Source organism: Aspergillus nomiae, assembly GCF_001204775.2.
Source record: "Aspergillus nomiae NRRL 13137 chromosome Unknown contig00205, whole genome shotgun sequence".
NCBI lineage: Eukaryota > Fungi > Ascomycota > Eurotiomycetes > Eurotiales > Aspergillaceae > Aspergillus > Aspergillus nomiae.
This window is the reverse complement of record NW_015378260.1, coordinates 20,624-42,391: the sequence shown is the minus strand read 5'-3', so window position 1 is coordinate 42,391 and position 21,768 is coordinate 20,624. Positions and strand designations below refer to the sequence as shown.

Below are 21,768 nucleotides of genomic sequence, written 5' to 3'. Positions count from 1 at the left end.
TCAATTTTGCTTTCCGGCCCAGCAAGGAAGTCTCCTCTGTTAAATCCTCTCTTATTCCTTCTGTATTCTTTCTTTTTTCTAGGGATATTCATATGTTCTCACTGGGAATGGGAATGATCAGATCTAAACCCTACCCAAGATTCTCCTGAGTGAGGCAGATACACAAGATTCGCATACCCTTTCAACAATCTAGTGACTTTAGAAATACTGTACTGTATATATCTCCATTGAATCGATATTTTTGAACTATCTTTAGTTTATTTAAAATAGAAGTCTTTCTCTAATTTGAATATCGCTGATTATAAAACTTTAATCTAAATTCAATTTAATAAAGAATTAGTTAAGTTATAAGTATTTGAAAATGGCTAATTTTTAAAGATGGCGCGTGAAAATTGAAAAAATATACCAAGAACTGAAGATTATTTTATATACACTAAATGACAGTATAAGCCTAGAAAATAATCAGATACCACAGATGAAGCGGCAAAGGATATATTAAAATCTGGCAATATAACTCTGATACAAGGTGCACTGCAACAGAATATCTATCCTATATTAAGTGCTACTCAATACAAGTACAACTACAACATTTTATCTTATAATTCTCAAGAACATCCCGCCTCATAGGATATTTGTTACTGGGCTTTATGGAAAGGGTAATAATAACAAACCAATATTATCGATATATTATGCGTTGAGGACATAGAAAGAAGAAGTAGACTGATACAAGTATTGCTGAAGCCACCACATAGAACTCTCCACAATACAATGTGAGGCTATAATTATACTCCGTACCTAATTTATTAAATCCACCTTTTTTACGTGGCTGAATTTACCAAGTAATTAATGGCAAGAATAATAATTATTGGGCCGCTTTTATACAATCGGAGTATATAAATGTAATATGAATTTCTGAAACTTCAACTTACCCTAAGTCAAGTTGAAATAACCTACCTTACCGCATGGATGAGCGACTTGGACGATACACGACATCTGTCTTAGTCTACGTCCATTTTCTTGTTTCGAGGCCGCCAGTACTCCGTAGAGCATAAATCTACTCTGTACTACTATTTAGTACCTGATCACCGTGTACCCGTGGACCACTCCCCACAATCCAATCCAATCAAACCCAGAACAAGTAATCGTACTTAAGTTTTGTTATTTGTATGGAGGGTAGCTGGAGAGGAGGGCCTGTGTTTCTCCACCCTCAGAGTAGTATGTCGCTCCAATCACTGATCTTACACGTACAACATTCCTACTCATCCAATCTTATATTGATATCCAGTCAGATTAGACTTTTTTCAATGAACAGTTGCACAAGGTAGTGATACCACTGGATTTCTGACCACTGCTGGAACAACCTGGTTTCGTATAAACCAAACCACTGCTGCATACTTGATCTTTGATCATGTACATCAAAATATATCCTGAAAAAGAGAAATATCTACAATTTATTGTTATTTGGCTCTTCCTTGCTACCTAAGCATGCTTCCTATATACTAGACACGTAGTGGACATCGGTATACCTGTACTACCAAGGATAAGTTTAGTTCACCCCTCCTACTCCACTGGGCGTAGAGCTGTGAGATACGACTCAATAGATAATATCAAGCACCTAATAATTTGAATAAGAATGGGCTATATGGCGTGTTATGGCTATAACAGTCATATTCCAATAGCGGGTTGTGCTAAATATATACTAATAGTGATCTTCTGTGCTAAGCTGTCCTCTTGCTTATTCTCCTACTGAATTTCCTAAGTTACACCTTTCCGAAAGTCTCACTCCCACCATTGCTTTCGAACCTAAAGATCACACCGGTACTCCTCTTTCCAACATCGGTCTTTGATTGGTAGCTGAGTTTTCATCTTTAGTCACCTCGCGCCGCCCCCCAAGAGCGCCTCATCAGATTGTTCTATACTCCCTCGTCATCTCGATTCTCCAAGGTCATATAGACCAGAATGGCCACAGGATGGTCTCTTGACTTTTGTCTAGTTTGTGACCGACAGGCCTTGGGAGGGCTCTACTGTTCTCAATCCTGTAGACTCGCCGAGCTAGATCTCATGGAGGAGGTTGTGGTGATTGGTACTCCTGTGTCAATCTACCCACAAAGGATTGACACGACTGCAACAGAAATTGCAGCCAAGTACCCTCGAGTTAGTACTGTTCAGGGCCATATCGGGGACTCAATTCTACCATCTAATAATATCTCTACATCATCACAGATAATCTCGTCGTTGTTTTCTCAAACCTCTCTTTCCTCACTTAAAAGCAATTTATCATATGACCCTACAATATCTGATCGAATTCAAAATCAGTTGCGTGACTATGTAACCTGTTTTGGCCAGGTTCGTAACTTAAAGAGATAATTAGCCTCATGAAACTTCATGATGACTGCGATGCTTGTGAATTTGCACATCCGAATCTACTTCGAGACCTTGCTAGCAAACAGATAAAATATAAATTTAACACTCCTATGTGCCTTTGTGTTTGCAAGTTTGCTATTTTATTTTCTTTCCTGTTTAATCATCACAAATGCAGAACTGTGGAGCGAGATTAGCCAAAGGACATGGTTCGCCGAATCTGCATCACCCTTCATTGTTGAATAAAGCTACCTTGCTCTCGTAGCTTTTGGAATAGCCACTGCGCCTGCCTATATGGAATCACCCTTCCTATCTTTGGTTGCCGGGCATACTGTAGGAATGGAAAGCATGATTATCCAGTAGCAGTTAAATTAAAAACACAAGACTGATCGCAGGTCCTTGACCATGTTACAATGAACATGTGTGGTGTTCCTGATTTTCATGTGAGATAACGGGGAGAAGCAGAACCGCGTATATTTTTAGGCACAGTAAGATATCAAGGGTGGTTCATAATATGCTCAAAAAAGGGATGAACATGCGGAAGATGAAATGAAAGGAGGGAGGATATATATCAGTATAAAACATCCGTGCAGCAAGAACCATCCTCATATAGCATGCTTCAATGAAGACGTTGAACCAAGAACATCCTCAAGCAATTTATTGTCCCTGGGAATAAATCTGACCTTATACTTTTTCGGAATTGCCACTAGGCTTGTAGGATCTGAATTGCCATGGACAGGGTGCCAGTTGATCTCGTCATATGGTTCAATCTTGAAGCTGTTAATGGTGCGCATGAAGATCAAATACAGTTCGCGGTTAGCAAGGAGTGAGCCTGCACACATGCGGTAGCCTAGCCCGTAAGTGAACAAAGGCGCATCGGGCTGTTCAAACCATCTTTCTGGCCTAAACTCCTCCGGGTCGCCCCAGGTTTCGGAATCTGTGCAAGGTATAGTGTTACTTAAGTGTGGCCTAATAGACAACAGAAGGTCAAGGCAAGGGAATAATAAAAAATCACCTACCCATATTACAAGCCCACGAATTTAGAAAGAAAACTGTTCCCTTAGGAATTATATTGCCGTCGTAGGTAATATCTCTGATCGATGTCCGAGGGAGAGCCAAGCGAAGGACCGTAAAGTACCTATACAATACTTAGGTAACCCACTCAATTTGGGCACAAGGGATGACGAACCTTAGACACTCTCGTACCAGCGCAGCAACATAGGCGCATTTCTGGTCATCTGCAGCATCGCACATTGGTTGGTTAGGACCATACATGTTCAGAATCGCTTCCGCGGCTTTGTCTTGAATGTCTGGGCGCTTGGCAAGGAGACCGATACTCCAAGCCACAAGCGTAGTAACAGTATCAAGCCCTCCTGAGAGCATAGTCAAGCTGATTGAGGTAAGTTCTTCTGAGTTCAACTTTGCTTCCTGATCAAGGATGACATTGGCTTGGATACAGGGTTTATGGATTCCTTTCTCCATACGATCGTCTAGATCACGGTTGAGTCCATTGAGGTACTTATCTCGCCGATCTCTCATCTCCTTGGCTTTCTTCGAGTTAGTATTGAAGGGGTTTAGCCGCAAGAGAGGTATGTAATCCTGCAGATTGCCCGTGGTGCTCCTGAATTTGCTTATTTCTTCCTCCACGTAGGTGATCTCATTGAACAAATCCTCTTCCTGTGATACCACACGCACGCCCCAGTTGAGAGTCAATGCCAAACTCAGACTGAGGCGTTGGATCATCGCCATGGGATCCACGGGTACGTTCCCACCCTTTCCATACTTAAGAAGTTCCGCCACGAATGCCTTGGATTCTGCATCCAGATGCGAGACATAGGAATCTACCGACGGCCGGTTAAGGGCTGAGGCGGCACCCTTCCTACGTCTTTTCAACGAGTCACTGTAGGGAGAAGTCCCGATGGTTGTGCCAGCAGTGTTGGACACGATCTGTATCCAAATCTGTCAATAGTGTATTTCGTGAGAATGGATATCGGGTCAACTCTACTTTATGGAAGGTGTAAAACTCAGGCCGTGAGCTTAAGGCCTGTGCATTCTGCCCAAAAATTGCCTTTGCAGAGACGGCAGAGTTCACAACGATTACCGGAATATTCCCCAACTGAATCTGATAAACGGGCCCATAGGTCTTGGACCATATGCGATACTGTTCAGCAGCATTCTTGCGAATTTGGGCGATGTTCCCAATTAAAGGTAGACCACGGGGCCCTTTGAATCCAGGAATACGAGAGGAAGCACGGATGAATTCATTAACAATGAAATAAAGAAAAGGGATGAGAAGAACTGCTATAGCTATTGACCGTAGAGGGATAAGAATGAGGCTTTGCTGTATAAAGGACAGAGATGCTGTTATGGCCATGCTGAACTATCTTAATAATGTCGTGGTTTGTCAGTGACACAGAATGCCACACGTCCATAAGGCCATTAAATAAAAGTCCTCGCAGGCCGCAAAGGAGGAAGTTTTCCGTTCTGTTAGACATATAAAAGAAGGATCTATAGCTCAAATCTACCCCACGTTTTCTGTATAGACAAAGTATTTCGGGTATGGCACAAAAAGATCCGATATTCATCGCGGAATTGATGCATCTGTTGTTATTACAGCCGAGCGAATTCCGCCCCCGGAATATTTCCGCCAACAGCCAATTCCTGGATAAGAGATATATAAGTACATACATACACCCGGTGAATATCTAACTCAATCTGTGTCGTCGATATTTAGACCTTATTTCCTCTAAGAAGTATCTGTATTGAGCTGTAGCCCAAGTAGATGCAATATGATCAGCGGATAGGGGATGACCTGGATCTATGGTGATAAGCATTAGAAACTAAAAACTAAGATAACGGGACGTAAGTATTTAATCCACATGCCCTAATTTAGTACAGATATATCTTTCATGGCTAAAAATTTGCACCAATGCCGACTGCACCTGGAAAAGTCTTTTATTACTGGGCAACTGATATATGTGAAGGGGGTTAGTACTAAACTTCATCCATCCTTTTCTTTAGAAAGTTTGCTAGATATGTATTGACTCGACCATAGCAAATGATATGAACGGCGATGTCCTTGCCACAATTAGCCTGATTAGTATTTTACAGGCCCTCAGATGTGCACTGGAGAGGTGATCACGACCTTTTTTTTTTTTTTTTTTTTTGCCGAGTTCACACTCGACGATATCATAATCACACTCTTGTGGGTGCATCCGTACTTTACAGATAATTGACGATAACATCGGGCGGACACTATCGGTGACTGGTGAATATGGGTAGTAATGATGATTATACATACTGCGTAGCTGGGAGATACTCCACTGTCAGGGTCTGGCTGGATAAGTGGATCGATCCCCCTAGCCAAGGTCTTGGAAATCGATAAAAACCAAACAAAATCAACTTCCCAATCTACTACTAAACTGATTACCACGTAATGGTCTGTCCGACTATGAAGCCCCAGCTTTGTCTAAGGGATCAGGGAATTGTACCTATTTCTTGTCTCGCCTCTTTGGCCTTTTATATCATATGGGCCTTATATTATAGAAAATATACCTACCAAATATATGTGAGTACACTTTTTCCTATATATAGAACACACGCCACTAGTTCGGCATTGGGGATCAAGCTTCTTGCCAATCGTCGACATAAATAGGCATTATAATGGGTTTGTCACCCCCGAAAGGGCAGCCGCGAAAACATGGTCATTTTACTGCCAGGGACAGGAATCGCGTGATATACAGTCTGCCGCTAGTCGATCTCTGTTATCCAGATTTCTATGCAACAAGGGGTCATGTGCTGAGCCCCAGGGTCTGGACCGCCTGAAGCTGTTGCGTACTAAGTACAGGAATGGTAATGGCAACAAAACTTTGCTGGTCACATGGAGGTACGGAGTTCGGGAACGACGCCTATATCATCTAGTGAGTCCCACCCAGGTCCCGGTGCTGCCGAGCTTTTAATTGGTGGGACAATCTGATTTGCGCCGTGTTGCCGTCATCTGGACCCGCCCCCGTCCTGCTCCAACCATTCCCGGATTTTCTTGTAAGGAAAATGCCCATGACGCATGACGAAGACGAGAAAGACTTGGAAGGTTACCCGGTCCGTCAACTCGAGACCGCGCATTCCCCAATTACAAACTGTCTCACACTCCGTCTCTAGGTAGGTTTATTTGGGCTCTCTCTCCCCATCCTCCTCCCATTCTAAGCGATCCATCCTGTCCCCTTTCCTTCAAACTTCAACCTCCCTACTCCCTCAATCTTTTCGTCGCCTGCCTATTCTGTTTCACGACCATTTGTCTCTTCTCGAGAGTCGTGGCCCCGCCTCCCCCGAGCAGTATAGGTACGTAAATGCTATTTCCCGAGTCACTGTCAAAAAACTTCCACGTTCGGTGTTTTGGAACTTGTCAAACCATCAACTCACGTTAAAACAGAGAAAGGTTTGCGCAAATACGTGCTCTGTATACATTTTCTGTTGGCGCTCCTCTCCTGCACTCCTGAGGTTGATTTACTGGGAATCTTCCTGGCCTTAATTTTTTCGCCGGACCTCCTGTAACATAGCTTATCCCTTGACATAATGGCCGCTCGTCATTCCCGCAGACTCTTACGGCCTCTGCTTTATACTTCGGCCGCAGCGGCTGCAGGAGCTGGTGTTCTGTACATCTCCTACCGTCCTCGCAACATCCCTGGCTCGGAAGCTCCCGCTGTACCACCCCCGGGTTATCATGAGGGGAAACTTGTGCCGCCGAGCTTTCCCTCAATTAAATCGCGTCTGGAACAGATTCAGGATTTGAGGCGCAGTTCCAGTGGTGATGATTCCGATGTGTATGACCTCCTTGTTATCGGTGCTGGCGCCACTGGGTCAGGCATCGCCTTAGATGCAGCGACACGAGGTTTAAAGGTGGCGGTTGTCGAAAGAGACGACTTCAGCTCTGGGACAAGCAGTAAGAGCACAAAACTGGTACACGGCGGCGTCCGCTACCTGGAAAAGGCCGTGTGGGAACTAGATTATAGCCAGTCAGTCTTCGTGAATAATTGTTAAAAAGTGAGACATGCTATAGGATGAAAACTGACTTCCCACATAGGTACAAACTTGTCAAGGAAGCGTTAAGGGAGCGCAAGTACTTTTTGAACACTGCTCCTCACCTCTCCAGCTGGCTTCCTATCATGGTTCCCGTTCAGAAGTGGTGGCAAGCTCCCTATTTCTGGGTTGGTACTAAGTTTTATGACTACTTGGCTGGGTCGGAAGGAATTGAGAGCTCCTATTTCCTGCCTAAGAGCAAGGCTATTGATGCATTTCCTATGCTGAGAAAAGATAATATGATTGGTGCCATGGTTTACTACGGTATGGACCTCACCAAAAACGCTGCCTATTGAATTCATCGACACTTTAGCATTACTGATAGCATATACAGATGGCGCTCACAACGACTCTCGTATGAACGTGTCTCTTGCGATGACAGCTGCATTGTATGGAAGCACTGTTGTGAATCACATGCAAGTCACAGGCCTCACCAAAGATGCCTCGGGCAAGCTAAACGGGGCACGAGTGAAGGATATCATACCAGGAAAAAATGGCCAAGAGGAAGGAGAATTTACTATACGGGCCAAAGGCATTATCAATGCGACCGGTCCGTTCACCGACTCCATCAGAAAGATGGATGAGCCTAATGTGAAAGAAATTGTCGCACCTAGTTCTGGGGTTCATGTTATCTTACCTGGATATTATAGTCCTTCGAACATGGGTCTCATTGACCCTTCCACGTCCGATGGCCGCGTCATCTTCTTCCTTCCATGGCAGGGGAACACGATTGCTGGGACCACTGATCAACCTACTGAAATCACGACTCAACCAGAGCCGTCTGAAAAGGACATCAACTGGATTCTGTCGGAAGTCCGTGGCTACATAGCCCCTGATATCAACGTTGAGCGGAGTGACGTGCTGGCAGCATGGTCTGGAATTCGGCCTTTGGTTCGTGATCCTAAAGTGAAAAGCTCCGAAGCATTGGTTCGCAACCATCTGATTACGGTTTCTCCGTCTGGGCTGTTGACATGTGCGGGAGGGAAATGGACGACTTACCGCCAAATGGCAGAAGAAGCTGTAGACGAGGCGATTGGTGTTTTCAATCTTACGCCCCGCCATGTCTCCCAAGCTCCAGATATTAGTGGTGTTGGAGGCAGCGGTTTGGTGGCTGATGGTGCCGTTCTTGACGGGTCATGTCAGACACACCAGGTCCGCTTGATTGGAGCTCACGGGTATTCTAAAACACTGTTTATCAACCTCATTCAACATTTTGGTCTCGAGACCGATGTGGCCCAGCATCTAACGCAATCATATGGTGATCGCGCTTGGCAGGTGGCAGCGTTGTCTTCACCGACAAACGCCCGCTTCCCTATTCGTGGCCGACGTATTTCTGCATTATACCCCTTCATCGATGGCGAGGTTCGCTATGCTGTTCGCCATGAATACGCTCAAACTGCCGTTGATGTCATTGCTCGCAGAACTCGATTGGCATTCCTCAACGCTGAGGCAGCGCTGGAAGCCCTTCCCAGTATCATTGACTTGATGAGCGAGGAACTCAATTGGGATACCAAAAGAAGAGACCTCGAGTGGAAAGAAAGTGTTAGTTTCCTTTCATCAATGGGGCTCCCCAAGAACTTCCTTGGATTGTCTAGGGCTCAGGTCGAGGCGGGTAAAGTGAAACAGGTGGATTCTGCGGTGCACCAAGCGTCCTCCAGAACTGGTACGTAAATAAAATCCATGATGGAAAGAGCTTCATAGTACTAATACATCTCTCAGACCCCCCGCAGATGTGCTTAATAGTGACCTCCGCCCTGAGACTTCTGTGGCTTCTGAAGCATCAAGTCACTTGATAAGTTCTGAATCCGCTGCGAATAAATAGAAAATCATGATATATAGAGCGGTCGTGTATAAGTGTATAATAAAGCCGTCATAATGGAAGAATATGTACAATGGTTGTCATTAACGTGCCTTTCAGATCTGTCTATGCGTGTTTCAGACAGCCGCGCCACTGATTTCTTAGTAGGGTTGACCATGCAGAACATTGCCCAAGAGACATACATCACGAAGCATGTGGCTAAGTTTCACATGCTCTAGATATAGATAGCTCTTTGTCGGGTGACCATATCCTGATGTTCTCTAACTGGTGAAAGTCCTCTTTGGACATAACACATACACAGACGTGTTTCCTGTCGCCCATTCCGTATTCTATACTTGTGGGTTGTCTCGAAGGGTAAGTCCAAGATGTCATTTGTCACCGGCCAGACTCATCCGCATAGCTGATTTGGGATACCACATTGACAACGAGACTGAGGCATATAACCCCCGTCCCGCAACCTCGCGCCTCTTATGAGTTTTGCTACGAGTGGATGTATATGATTTTGGGAAATCATTGACAGTATGGTAGAACCGTTCCTCTAATGGAGCTGCTGGTCAACTGACGACTTAATCAACCTTACTTCCTAAGGGGTAAGCAACGAGGTTATAAGCGTTCTCTTTCTTTTCCTCTTTGGACTTGGTCTGATATTTCATGCTCTTAGATTTGACTTAAATGGGAGTTTCTGCTTGTAGGGTATCTCTATCGGCTCGCTATCAGACGCTTATATAAGAAGAGTACGTGATCGAGGATCTAGTCTGGCTGACTGGAATGGGCACCAAGAACGGATTGTAAATATATCCTAGAGGCAGACCTTAATATGGGGTACCAGTGTACTTGTAATATTATGTATGTAGTTGTATGTAGTATATACACTTATTCATGATACTGAGTACTAGTCTTAAGGTCCAGGAACAGAAAGGTAGATTGAGTACCTACCAAGCCTCAGTCCAGTCAATGGAAAAGTTACGGAATGGAGCTCGCGCTGGGAGATATCTTATGATGTGATTGTAACAGACAAATTTGCTGACCAGGAAAAATGTAGCTACAAATAGCCCCAAGGAGGGAATCTGGTGGTCACATGACTCATAGTCTATTTATCTATGGCTTCAAGCTTAACTGTCGCCGCCTATATAAAGGACCCGTGCAGGTTCTTTTGCTCTTTTGTCTGCACTTTATGCCCTTGGTTTTATGGCCAGTTACTAGTTGGTTAAATCATAGGGGTAGATTTCAGTACCTAAGAACTCTATGTGTATCCATGACTATATAACTATATACAGATGCTTACATTGCCTATCAGTTCAAAGGTTTTGGGACTTCCTCAACAAGGCGTAACTGTGTAGAGATACACCATCTTTTATGGGTTAAATGGAAATATTTCCAAGTTGCGATAGACCGACCCAACTGGGATCTTTATATTGGAACTCTATCTGATATTCCTGTGACCACACAAATTCTATCTCACGAGCTATATGTAGATTTTTGATGTTTGTATGGATAGTGATTGACTAACCGAAAGGCTACCTGTACTCTGGGATATTTCTTATAATCTATTTAACAATTAAATTGGGTGTATGTCTTCTTAAGAGTACACGGTTCAAGGTGTCACTTTTCTATCCTACTTTGGACGAAAATATATATGTATACCAATCTATACTAGAGATAGAGCATGACTGCAAAATATCGATAGTTATTAGAATGGGAGGGAAATCGGCGGCAAAAAAGGGGGTCGGTGGTGGAGCCAAGACAGCGTGTATCTCACTTAAGCCAAATAAATGAAAAGATTTAATTTTCAACATATGTAGCTCAGTAATTTAGACATTGGAATGAAATTGTAAACTCCTTGATTGAATGAGCGGGATTTGAAAGAAGAGAGAAACCCAGATAAGGAAGCAAAAGTCAAGGCGACGAGGAAACGTAAGGGCCAACCACCCCGATGCAGGCAATGAATGGCTAGATCATGGATATCAACCTTTCAGCCACTCGGGTATAATCGACTCATATTGGATTTAGATTCGTAGCCAATCTTCCAATAAGCGCCATCGACAGGTACCGTCAGAACCTGTCCAATCCGGGTGATTCAAGATGCAACTCAGAAAAAAAATGTCGATCTCCGCTATTTTTATGACTTCCAAAATAATCGCACGCGTCTCTCTATGCACGGGTCAAATCGCAACCAGGCGCGGGTATCATTGGTCCTCCAACCACTATAGGAAAAGGAAAAGGGAGAGAAAATCTATCATATCACTCTGGTGGTTGCATCTTTGCTTGACCCTGATATACGAAACCAGCTTCTTCTGCAAACTGGAATGGGCTTCCACATGTTGATAGCCGGCGCTGCGCCGAAGGTATTGACATGCCATTTCAGTCCAGACCCGAGCCGTTTCGCCGATAATTGTCCCAAAATCGCGCCACTGCTCCTCGAGTGACAAGCGAACCCTGAAAACGGGCGATAAAATAGTTGAAGAGAGCGAATTCATCTGGGGTAAACACATAAGTGTCCGGTTGACTCTGTACCCTTCGCCATAGCTCCGTGACAGCATTATCAAGGATAATGCGATCATCATCATTCTCTTCACAATTCCTGGCTCGTTCCAACGATTGTAGGACGTTTGGTCGCATTACAGAAGAGGTAGAGTTGGCCATTGGGGGTTTAGTTCTTCTGATGGGCTGTTTGGTGTTGTAATCTGTAAAGAGTTTCATGGGAGAAGTTCCTTTCTATATTTCTATTTATCTTTACTTTACTTATTTAATTTTCTTTTTAAAAAAATTAAATAAATAAAATAAATGGTAGAAATCAACACAGAAACAGCCCAGATCCAATCTACCGTGGGAAAAAGGCAAAGGGAAAATATTTCATCAACCGCCCCTTCCACCCCCCTATTAAAAAAAGAAGGAAGAAAGAAAAAAGAAAGGTAGAAATTTCGCTTTTTGGCAAGCCCCAGGCTTTTATCAAATTAACACACTCTAGGTGGAGCACAAGGGTGTGGATCGCATTTTCTACGAGTGACGAAGATCACAACTACTTTGTTGGCATTGCAGAGAACAGTTGTGAATTAATCTTCCCTGTATTTCTTCTTATTTTTGTCTCTAAGCGTCTTTCTCTCTTTTCTATCTCATACCGAAATAGATCACATTAGGGTTTTTTATGGTGGGGTACTTGCGAATTCTTCTATACCAAGGCTATTCAAAGATCACTTCTGTCGAAATCCTTTCAAAAGAAAATGCTGAGCATATTACAAGTATAAATGCTTGTTGAAGAAGTGTCTTGCTTCTTTCCCCCAACATCCATCTTTCACACACATATACGCTCTTTCTCTCTTTCACTTTTATTTTCCCCCTCCTTTTTTAACTTTTTGCTTGGTTTTATCTAAGAGGAACCTGTTCCGAAGAGCCATGTGGCGGGTGGGGTTTTGTACGGGCTCACCCGTTATAGCGCTGCTACTTAACTCTTGGCGTAACGGTTTCTCCTCTTGTTGGGAAAGGATCTGATTCAGGCTCCACAGTAGGGTTTAACAGGGCTTTACAGCACAATGGTCTTCTAAGCTGCCTCACGATCAATTAGTGGTTGCAAACTAATTAGTTATGCATTTATAGTCTCCAGCTGTGGTCAACAACCTGAGTACAACCGGGGCTTGCATTGGACAAATAATAGTAGGTAGTTGTACTTCCTCTTTATTTGCAGTTACTGTCGCTCCTTTTTATAATAGAACAGTTACTTCAAGATAATGTTTAGCCAGGCAGACTGTTTAATGTGTGGTCGATATATGGCAGTAAGAGCTCGAAGCTGACCTCCCTCTACCCATCTTTCCCCCAATCCCCCCCCTCTCTCTGTGTGTACGCTGTACAGAGTAAGTGAGTGAGTAAGTGAGTGAGTGTGTGTGTGTGTGTGTGTGTGTGTGTGTGTGTGTGCTTTTTTTTACCCTCCTTTTATATATAGGTTGCCTGTATGGTCCGGTGCATAAGAAAAGTGGGGCTTAGGTGGGTATGCCATGAAGCCTTTCCTCGCAGTCAGTGGAAGGCTGTTACATGACTCGCAGCGCTGTAGCACCAATGCCAGAATGTTTTGATGGTAGCATATTTCTGGTAACAGACAATCTATTCCGAAGAGTCTACTGGAGCCCATCATTCCAGGCTCAGTCGAATGGGAATGTGACAAATAGCTACTAGTTGACATGTCTATGCTGTGTAATTACTGTAGAGTACAACACTATATACAGCGTCTCATTTTATTTATATCGCTTCAGTCATAGTGGAATAGGTAACGGGGTGTTTGCTTTTTAGGATAATTGTTTATCATATGATCTTGCAGGCTTGTAGATATAATACCTACACTTAACTGTAGGTGGGACAGCCACTTCATGCCAGCCGGACTCATATTTTAGCGGGAACCTCGATGTTTACAAGTGTCCTCAATTCCTAGGTCTCATTTAGGTATATGAAATGACTAAACCGCCTACTTAGCAATTGAATTGGCCTACTGGGAGATATCTTCTATTCCACTGCTGTCTCGTTTCACATATAAGATACACATAGAAGTATACATGTCGGAAATAATCCCCATGACTACTATTGATACATAATATTTTTTTTTTTTTTTAAAAAAAAAAAGATTGGTCTACCATGACTGCTTTCCAAGCTGCTCGTGGCCTCTAGGGGTTGATATGAATATAATACAAACACACACGCACTCTCCCCCTATATATATCTGCCGGCAGGGGAGGATTATTTACCATATAAATTTCAGTTTTAATGGCGTTCTGAGCCTTAACACACATACTAGGGACATCTTACATCGGGTGACAATATATATTCAAGCCGACCCTGCGTCCAATTTGCAAGAGCAAACCGTGGGGTTCTGTTTTGTTCCAAGCAGCTCCATTTTGTTCACTGACCACTCGGAGGCTTGAATAATGATAGGATCATGATGTAATCTTAGCCACGGAGTTATCTCACATAGTAGACTTGTTTCGAGTACTTACTTTTTTTTGGAAAGAACTTAGGCATGTATGTGATTTACCATCTACTACGGTAGTAGTGAAATCGTTCCTAATTTGTGTCCCAGAACCTCAGACCTTTGTTGAGAGCATTATTACAGCGAGCTATACAATAAAACGCGCCAAAAATAAGAGGAAAACGTCCAGGCTGCCTAGGTCCTGAACAACTCCTTGGGAGCCATGCTGGTTGCTTGAAGCTATGCATGTGGGTATTACTATTAGCAGTATAATAGATTATATGCTTATAATACCTTATCAATTCTTCAACTAGCCGTCGAGAGAATCTCATACACCTTAGTCTGGCTAGCTTCATGTGCACGTACACTGGGTGTTGTTTTATCAAAGCATAACCAGATACATGCGCGTTCCCAAGAACAGGTCGGAATACACCAAGAATAAATGACTAATCTATATATTTATGTGTATAACTAAGTATTCATAACGGAGTTCCCCACAAAATCAACTAGAGGAAAATCTACACCCCACTTCCCAATACACACTCCGGTGTTCACAATTTGACAGTTGGCTTTAAATACCTTTTTACTGTCATCTGACTGAAGATTTCTCGGGAGAGATAATTGCAGCAATATGGTATATTACTTCACATCGAATGTGGTTGAGCCATCCGCTTTTATCTATGTCGGGAAAGACAAATTTGAGAGTATGATGGCCATATTCCAAGCTCAAGGACATGGTACAAGTCTGACAATGGTTAAAAACTAGATGAGGATCTTATAAAATATGGATTAGAGAAGGATGTTTGGTATTGTCACCGTTGTTTGACCTTCATCGTGGCAGTGCATGCTAACAGTCGCTGGTCTTGATGGCCTGTACAGGGTTCGCTATCATTACATCTACACAGCAAAGCCCTCTTGAATGCCGTCTAACTTTGTGATCAGTTTCATGTTGATAATCTGTCCAGTGCACATGTCTATCTTCGCCTCCGTGACAGTGAATCATGGGACAATATCCCACAACCCCTTCTAGAAGACTGCGCACAGCTTACGAAGGCGAATTCGATCGAGGGTGAATAATCTTTCCATTCATAACCAATATACTGTACTGCTACCAATGCACAGTAAGCTAACTTACGTACCAGGGAATAAAAAAGATAACATCACGATCATCTATACACCATGGTCGAACTTGATGAAAGACGGGTCTATGGCTACTGGTCAAGTCTCCTTTCACAATCCCAAATTGGTGCGCAAAGTTTTCGTTCGACAAAGGGAGAATATTATAGTCAACCGGCTTAATAAAACTCGCGTGGAAAAACATCCCGATCTTATGGCAGAGAAAGAGGAATCTCTGAAAAAGAAGCAGAGAGAGGAGAGGAAGACCAGAGACGAGCAGCGAGCAAGAGAAAAGAAAGAAAAGAGAGAAAGGGAACAGTTGAAGTGGCAGAAAGAGCATGCCTACGATGATCTGATGAGTGAGGAGAACGTCCAGGGAAGCAGCAATCAAGATCGGGATCCTGACTTCCTTGATGACTTCATGTGATTACAAAAATCCAGCTTCCGTGGGAAACCGTTCTATGGATATATCAAACCAATCTTTCCACCTCCACATCGACTTAGACATACTACTGGACACCTGAGAACATTCCCATTTTGATCACCGGTTCTACCTGGTTTCTCATCGGAAATCAAAGCAAGCTCTGGTTAGTTGATATATTTTTATTGTATATATTTTTTTGATTTATTAGCGATTTTGCTGGCCATGACTGGTTTAATTATATCCTTCATGGTAAGTTTTCCGTGTACTGTTTTATTTAACCTTCGCTCTTGAAGTATACTACGTGGCGCTGAGATGTAGGTAGCTAATGGGAAAAGACTGGACATTACATGAACCCAATAACACAAACTCGAAACAATACCACAATAGTAGCATATGTATTGATAGAAACACTTTCTTGCTTTCGTTAAGTCTGTGGTGATTTCGCAGCTCAATATATTTGAGGTAGTTACGTCGTTCCTGGTATGTACCTAAGCGAGAGGTTCGGGGTTCGGGAGCTAGCGAATAACTGCGGCCGCGCTAAAGGATGTTGACAGCTATGGTTGATCTTGTAACCACTCCCGGGTGGCCGCCATCATCGACTTAAAAGACAAAACATATCCCGAAAATTTCAAAAGAAAAATGCCCGAAGGTACGTATTTGATTAACGGACAGCTCCGCACACTCCCCCGAGTGCCGTTCTCACAAATCACTCTTGACCAGACAGCAACCCGAGAAACAAGAGGAAGAACAAGGGCTCCGTCAAGAACGGGGAAGGCAATGACAAGAAAAATGAAGAGCAGCAGGACGTGTCTGCAAAACTATGGGAGGAGGGATCCTCCGACTTGTTAAATTCAAGCGTGGGTGCACCTACTTGATTTTCTCTGCGATTGCTAATAAACGAGACCAGATCGTCGTACCCAATTCGACCGATGAGAGGGTTACGGAGAAGCAGAAGGTTCCCATGAGTGAAAATGAGAGCGTTTCCAATGATTGTTTAAGAAATGACTACAGTGACCAGCGACAAGCAGTGTCCCGATATGGAGAAAAGGAGAACTTTCGCAGTATGACCAATTCACCCCCCGATGCACTCCAATCGAAAGAACGATTTGACGCTCTTGTACGGGATCGGGACTCACTACGTGCTGAGGTGACGGACATGCGGAGGTCTTTAGAAGAAATACAATCTAAGCATCGAGCGGACATGGAAGCTCTACAGCACAAACTGAACGATGCAGAGGGCAAAAAAGAGCACGCGGAATCACAGTTCCAGAAGCTATTGGAGCGTGTTAATACAATCAAGTCGCAGCTAGGTGAACGACTCAAAGAAGACGCTGTGCGCCCATCCACATTTACCCAGAACCGTTGAGTTGTAGCTAACATTTTGATAGGAGGAACTTGCTCAAGCTAGGTTGAAAATCGGGGAGCTGGAGGAGCAGAACTCAGCGCTGAAAGAGAATTTCCAGGTGAAATGCTCTGAGCTGACAGAGCTCTCGGAAGCGAATGAACACAAGTCGAAGGAGATATCAACATTACGAGACCGGACGAACTTGTCACAACAGAACTGGCTGAAGGAGAAGGAAGAACTATTAGAGCAACAATCATATCTTCAATCCGAATTCGAACAAGCTAAGGAGGCTATGCACAACTGGGAAGTTCTAGCTATGGAAGAGCGGTCTATCAGGGAAACTCTAGGCGAGAAAGTTGTAGACCTTGAGGAGCAGCTTGCTAGCCTCAAAAATGCCTATGAAAGAACGTCCGATGAACGCGATTCTCAACTAGCCGCCGTGGATGGGTTACAGCGAGCCCTGCAGGAAATCCAGACCGGTAAGCAAATCCTTGCATATGAATTGTCATGGATGAAAGATTTAACCTGTCTCAGCTCGCAGAAAAGAACTTCGTGAGCTCGTAGAGAGCTCAGACGCTCAACTTGAAGAATTAAAACAGGCCCTTCATTGTGCGGAGGAAAAGGCGTTGGACGCTGATAAAGCTCTCCGAAGTGCACAGAAAGAACTGGAGAGAGTGGGGCCGTTTGAGAAAGAAGTAAAGGAAAAGAATCTCCTCATTGGCAAACTCAGACATGAGGCAGTGACACTGAACGATCACTTGACCAAGGCCTTGAGATTTCTCAAGAAAGGGAAACCTGAGGATAATGTTGACAGGCACGTCGAGACTTACCATACCAGAGAAGCTCCTCAGTAGCTTTGTTGACACTTGCTGACGATTCAGTTAGGCATATTGTTACGAACCACTTTCTACATTTCCTTGCTCTTGATCGGTCAGACCCAAAGAAATTTCAGATATTGCAACTTATTTCGGCTCTTTTAGGTTGGACAGATGGTATGTGATGTTATTTTCGATTTCCCTCCCTCAGAGACACGAGAGTTGACAACCGGCACCAGAACAGCGAGAACAGGCTGGTCTAGCACGCCCAGGAACTTCAGGTACCTCTAACAAGCTTAGAGTCCCAAGTACACCTATTCATCGTACCCCCAGCACTCCAACGCTGGCTACTGAATTCTTAGATAATGGGAACTCAAACAAGGAGTCGCTGGCGGAGCTTTGGTCTAACTTTCTTGAGCAGGAGTCTCAGACTGCGCAGGAATATATACAACCAAAACCCTGAATGCTGTGGGGTATCTAGAAGACATTCGATACACATCCGTCGCTGCTCACATATACTGTGTCAGGAATTTGTTAGGATAGTTCTCCGCGAGCTATATGATAAGCAGGACCTTATCAAAACGTGTACTTCTAATTATTTGTTTATGACCGAATTTACATGCAATTGAATGAAAACAGTCGGTTCCTGTTTGTGGTGTTTGCTGTAGTCTGTGGTCACCGCCTTTAGATAATTCATCTTCAGAGTCAAAAAGCGGCAGTTCTGGAGGGTCTAGACCTCGTTTCCAGTTCTTCCCTGTGTGCTTCCTGTCTATGCAAGGCTTCTTAAAGTCTCGCTCAACCTTGCATTCTCATAGTGGACGCATCCAGTTGTTCCTTCGCCACTCAGCTTTGACAATGTCAACCAGTGCTGGTGCGAATCCCGTTAGCGCATACCCCTCAACGCGCGTGGACTTACCAGGATACTGACTTGTATATAGTGCAAAAGTTTCGCCCAGTAGTGGTATCGGGCCCCTCTGGTGCTGGAAAATCAACTCTACTCAAACGACTGTTTGCTGATTATCCTGACACCTTTGGTTTTTCTGTTTCGCGTCCGTCCCCAACCTTTCTGGCTTTTCAACAACAATTCTGTGTCTCACTTCTTGTAAGCTAACCATTTGCTTACCGAGTGCAGACACCACCAGAGCTCCACGGCCGGGCGAGCAGCACGGGCGCGAATATTATTTTACAACAACAGCGGACTTCCTGGACCTTGTGAGCAAAAATGGATTCATTGAGCATGCGCAGTTTGGAGGGAACTACTATGGTACCAGTGTCCAGGCCGTGAAAGATATTGCAGAGAAGGGTAGGATTTGTATCCTCGACATTGAGATGGAGGTAATTGAGTCCACATATTGCCACGGGTGTCAAAACCATGAGCTTCACGGAGGATGAACACTAGGCCGAGACAGTCGTACTGATGGCTTTAATTGAACAGGGCGTGAAGCAAGTGAAGCGTACTGACCTGAACGCTCGTTTTATGTTCCTCGCCCCGCCATCGGTTGAAGAACTAGAACGGAGGTTGCGAGGTAGAGGTACTGAGTCCGAAGAGAGCTTGAGGTGAGTTGTATCGGAAGGATCGCATCTCTTCTGTTGTATACGAGAAGGTATTGACCGCAGCTTCGGCAGTAAACGCTTAACACAGGCCAAAAATGAGCTCGAGTATGCCAAGGAGCCCGGCGCACATGACAAGCTAGTTGTCAATAACGTTTTGGAAGAGGCCTATACTGAGTTGAGGGACTGGATTGTCGACAGTGGTAGATTCGGCGCCCAGCAATAACCAACCAGCCTATGGGATAAGATTTTTTGCAGAAGGGGTGTCATCATTGATCAAGCGAATTGGCAACGCTATGGACGGTGATTGATTCTATTGTTTATAATGCATTATCTGGCAGCACCTCTGGGTTATATCAACTGTATTTCCCTCGTGGGGTGTTGATTAAGGAAGTTAAGTACATGAGACAATTAAAATGGATGCTAGCGCTATCTTTGCTAGCCGCTTTCTGGTCTGTAATAACAATTTCAATCGTAGAAAACGGAATAAAAGCACCTTGGGAGATAGCAAAATAGGCAACAAAGTAAGCCAAGGATAAATCAGAAGTTAAAAGGATATCTGTAAGAACATGCTGGTATGAACGATGAGTTATGTATGAAATAAGAAGAAAAGTAAAGGGACGCTCGACATTGCTCCTAAGCTGTCTGCGTGTGCACCTATGTATGGAAACAACTGGCATGGACGGCTTGCTCCATGGAGCATTGAGATCTATGCTTAACGCTCTTATGCGCTGTTAATAGCCATTCATGGTCATCCGTTGAGAGTTGCGGCTGAGCTCCCTGTCAGCCGAGGGACTGATGGGCCGGCTGCCACCACTGTGACCTCCCGCTGCACTGCTCTCCTTCAGAGCAAGAAGTTGCTTAGCACGGAAGGTCTCGTAGTGGATCTGGCTTGTTGTCTCAATAAGGTCCTGCAGATGGGTGCGAGTGAGGAAGTTTCTCAGGTATACAAATTCACAGTGATTCTCATCCTCCACATTGATAACACCCCAGCGGTTCTGTCGGCCGCGAACCTGTTGACCATTGACAACTATAGTTCTCTCACTGCCGACCACGGCAAATGGAATAATGTCCTGTTTATGCATCAGAGGCAGGTTAAGCACATGTATCGGAGAGGTGCAGACCTTGATTTGGGCATTGACCGCGCGCTCCTCGTCATCGAGCTCGTCGTTATCATACGGGTACATCTTCAGGTTGTGAAAAGTAAACTCCTCCTTGATTCTTTCCTTAAACGCCTGACGTTCCTCGAGAGTAAGCGAATCGGCCTTGGCAATTACAGGAACAACATTGACGACATCAGATAACTTCTTTAAAACGACGATGTCAATGGGCTTGAGGCTAGAGTATAGTCAGCTCGGTCATATTTCGCCAATTCCAGAGGCTTCAAATCATACGCATGGCCGGAGGGTTGGATGAAGAACAAGCAGCAGTGAATACGGGTGTCTTGAATATAACGGTCACGCTGAGCGGTAAGCTCCTTTCGGAGGTACGCGGAATGTTGGTCCTTGATGTATTTCACAATAGGGTCCCAACTGGTAAGGGATTAGCTTGACCAATGCAAACATGTGAGGAGTGCCATATACCATCTATCGTTGTTTACTTGATCACCGTATCCAGGAGTATCAACAATGTTTAGCCTGAGACGTACGCCATTTTCCTCAATGACTAGTTGCTGAATATTAACTGGATACCTTTTGCATGAATGTGTGACAATGACTTACTGTGGGAGACGGTCTGAATTTCCGTGGTCGAGCGCACAGGTTCATTGGGAGTCAGACGACCCTTCGAGTCAATCAAGTGGGAAGCAAAAATAGTGTTAATTAGGGTCGATTTTCCAAGTCCCGTCTGGCCTTTTTTAACAGTCAGTTTGACGGTCAATAATTATCTATATACAAGTAGATCAGGGAGCTCCTACCAACACACATCACGTTAAACTGGAAACCGCGTTTGAGGAGTTTCCTTTCAATCTGGGAGGTGATACTGTCGAAACCGACATGGCTGCGAGGGAAAACGGTAGCCGGGGTTGTTGAAGTCGAGGTAGTAGTGGTAGCCATGGTGGAGGGAGAACGAAGAGGGTTGATCTGGGGTTATCTTCAGCGAGCAGCGACGGGATCAATGGGGCTGAGGTGAATGTGAAGACTGAAATATCAAACACGAGTAGACTACCAAGAAAGTCTAGTGCTTGAAAGATGAGTTTTCCACCCCCAAGTTGCTAGTTTGACTAGAGATGGAGAGATGCAGACCATCACTGTTATGGGCCCCTTTAATTGTTGTTGCGCTCTCAGGGGGTCACTAGTCTACTTCGGGATT

General features: G+C 44.2%; 5 protein-coding genes across 5 annotated transcripts; 3 read left to right on the top strand and 2 right to left on the bottom strand.

Annotated features, from left to right (window-relative positions):
- Positions 1-2,966: 2,966 nt before the first annotated feature.
- ANOM_006816 (cytochrome P450) lies at positions 2,967-4,735 on the bottom strand (the record flags this gene model as incomplete). The annotated part of the gene is made up of 4 exons (XM_015552072.1): positions 2,967-3,298; positions 3,381-3,499; positions 3,551-4,308; positions 4,367-4,735. 4 exons carry the CDS (start codon positions 4,733-4,735, stop codon positions 2,967-2,969), a joined length of 1,578 nt encoding a protein of 525 aa, XP_015405403.1.
- A 1,827-nt stretch (positions 4,736-6,562) lies between these two features.
- ANOM_006815 (glycerol-3-phosphate dehydrogenase GUT2) lies at positions 6,563-9,363 on the top strand. Its single transcript, XM_015552071.1, has 6 exons — positions 6,563-6,699; positions 6,791-6,840; positions 6,883-7,373; positions 7,442-7,701; positions 7,772-9,100; positions 9,157-9,363. Exons 3-6 carry the CDS (start codon positions 6,934-6,936, stop codon positions 9,228-9,230), a joined length of 2,103 nt encoding a protein of 700 aa, XP_015405406.1. The 5' UTR covers positions 6,563-6,699; positions 6,791-6,840; positions 6,883-6,933; the 3' UTR covers positions 9,231-9,363.
- A 5,448-nt stretch (positions 9,364-14,811) lies between these two features.
- Positions 14,812-15,750, top strand: ANOM_006814 (putative DUF814 domain protein; the record flags this gene model as incomplete). The annotated part of the gene is made up of 4 exons (XM_015552070.1): positions 14,812-14,911; positions 14,974-15,047; positions 15,150-15,276; positions 15,350-15,750. The coding sequence occupies exons 1-4, from the start codon at positions 14,839-14,841 to the stop codon at positions 15,748-15,750; spliced, it is 675 nt and encodes a 224-aa protein (XP_015405405.1). The 5' UTR covers positions 14,812-14,838.
- Positions 15,751-16,386: 636 nt separating this feature from the next.
- On the top strand, positions 16,387-19,684 carry ANOM_006813 (putative Golgi matrix protein; the record flags this gene model as incomplete). The annotated part of the gene is made up of 11 exons (XM_015552069.1): positions 16,387-16,396; positions 16,468-16,604; positions 16,655-17,080; positions 17,136-17,571; positions 17,627-17,942; positions 17,978-18,084; positions 18,147-18,188; positions 18,846-18,956; positions 19,040-19,242; positions 19,343-19,464; positions 19,525-19,684. The coding sequence occupies 11 exons, from the start codon at positions 16,387-16,389 to the stop codon at positions 19,682-19,684; spliced, it is 2,070 nt and encodes a 689-aa protein (XP_015405408.1).
- A 245-nt stretch (positions 19,685-19,929) lies between these two features.
- Positions 19,930-21,713, bottom strand: aspD (septin aspD). Its single transcript, XM_015552068.1, has 6 exons — positions 21,374-21,713; positions 21,180-21,308; positions 21,042-21,123; positions 20,853-20,990; positions 20,583-20,796; positions 19,930-20,531 (listed from the first exon to the last, which is right to left on the bottom strand). Exons 1-6 carry the CDS (start codon positions 21,510-21,512, stop codon positions 20,193-20,195), a joined length of 1,041 nt encoding a protein of 346 aa, XP_015405407.1. The 5' UTR covers positions 21,513-21,713; the 3' UTR covers positions 19,930-20,192.
- Positions 21,714-21,768: the final 55 nt, after the last annotated feature.

Excerpts from the sequence above, each read along its gene's own strand:
- ANOM_006815 (XM_015552071.1), top strand. The coding sequence starts at position 6,934 with ATGGCCGCTCGTCATTCCCGCAGACTCTTACGGCCTCTGCTTTATACT. Across the intron at positions 7,374-7,441 it reads TGGGAACTAGATTATAGCCA|GTACAAACTTGTCAAGGAAG; the intron begins GTCAGTCTTCGT and ends CTTCCCACATAG. Across the intron at positions 9,101-9,156 it reads CCAAGCGTCCTCCAGAACTG|ACCCCCCGCAGATGTGCTTA; the intron begins GTACGTAAATAA and ends TACATCTCTCAG.
- aspD (XM_015552068.1), bottom strand. The coding sequence starts at position 21,512 with ATGGCTACCACTACTACCTCGACTTCAACAACCCCGGCTACCGTTTTC. Across the intron at positions 21,124-21,179 it reads AATTCAGACCGTCTCCCACA|TCATTGAGGAAAATGGCGTA; the intron begins GTAAGTCATTGT and ends TTCAGCAACTAG. Across the intron at positions 20,797-20,852 it reads ATCCAACCCTCCGGCCATGC|CCTCAAGCCCATTGACATCG; the intron begins GTATGATTTGAA and ends ACTATACTCTAG.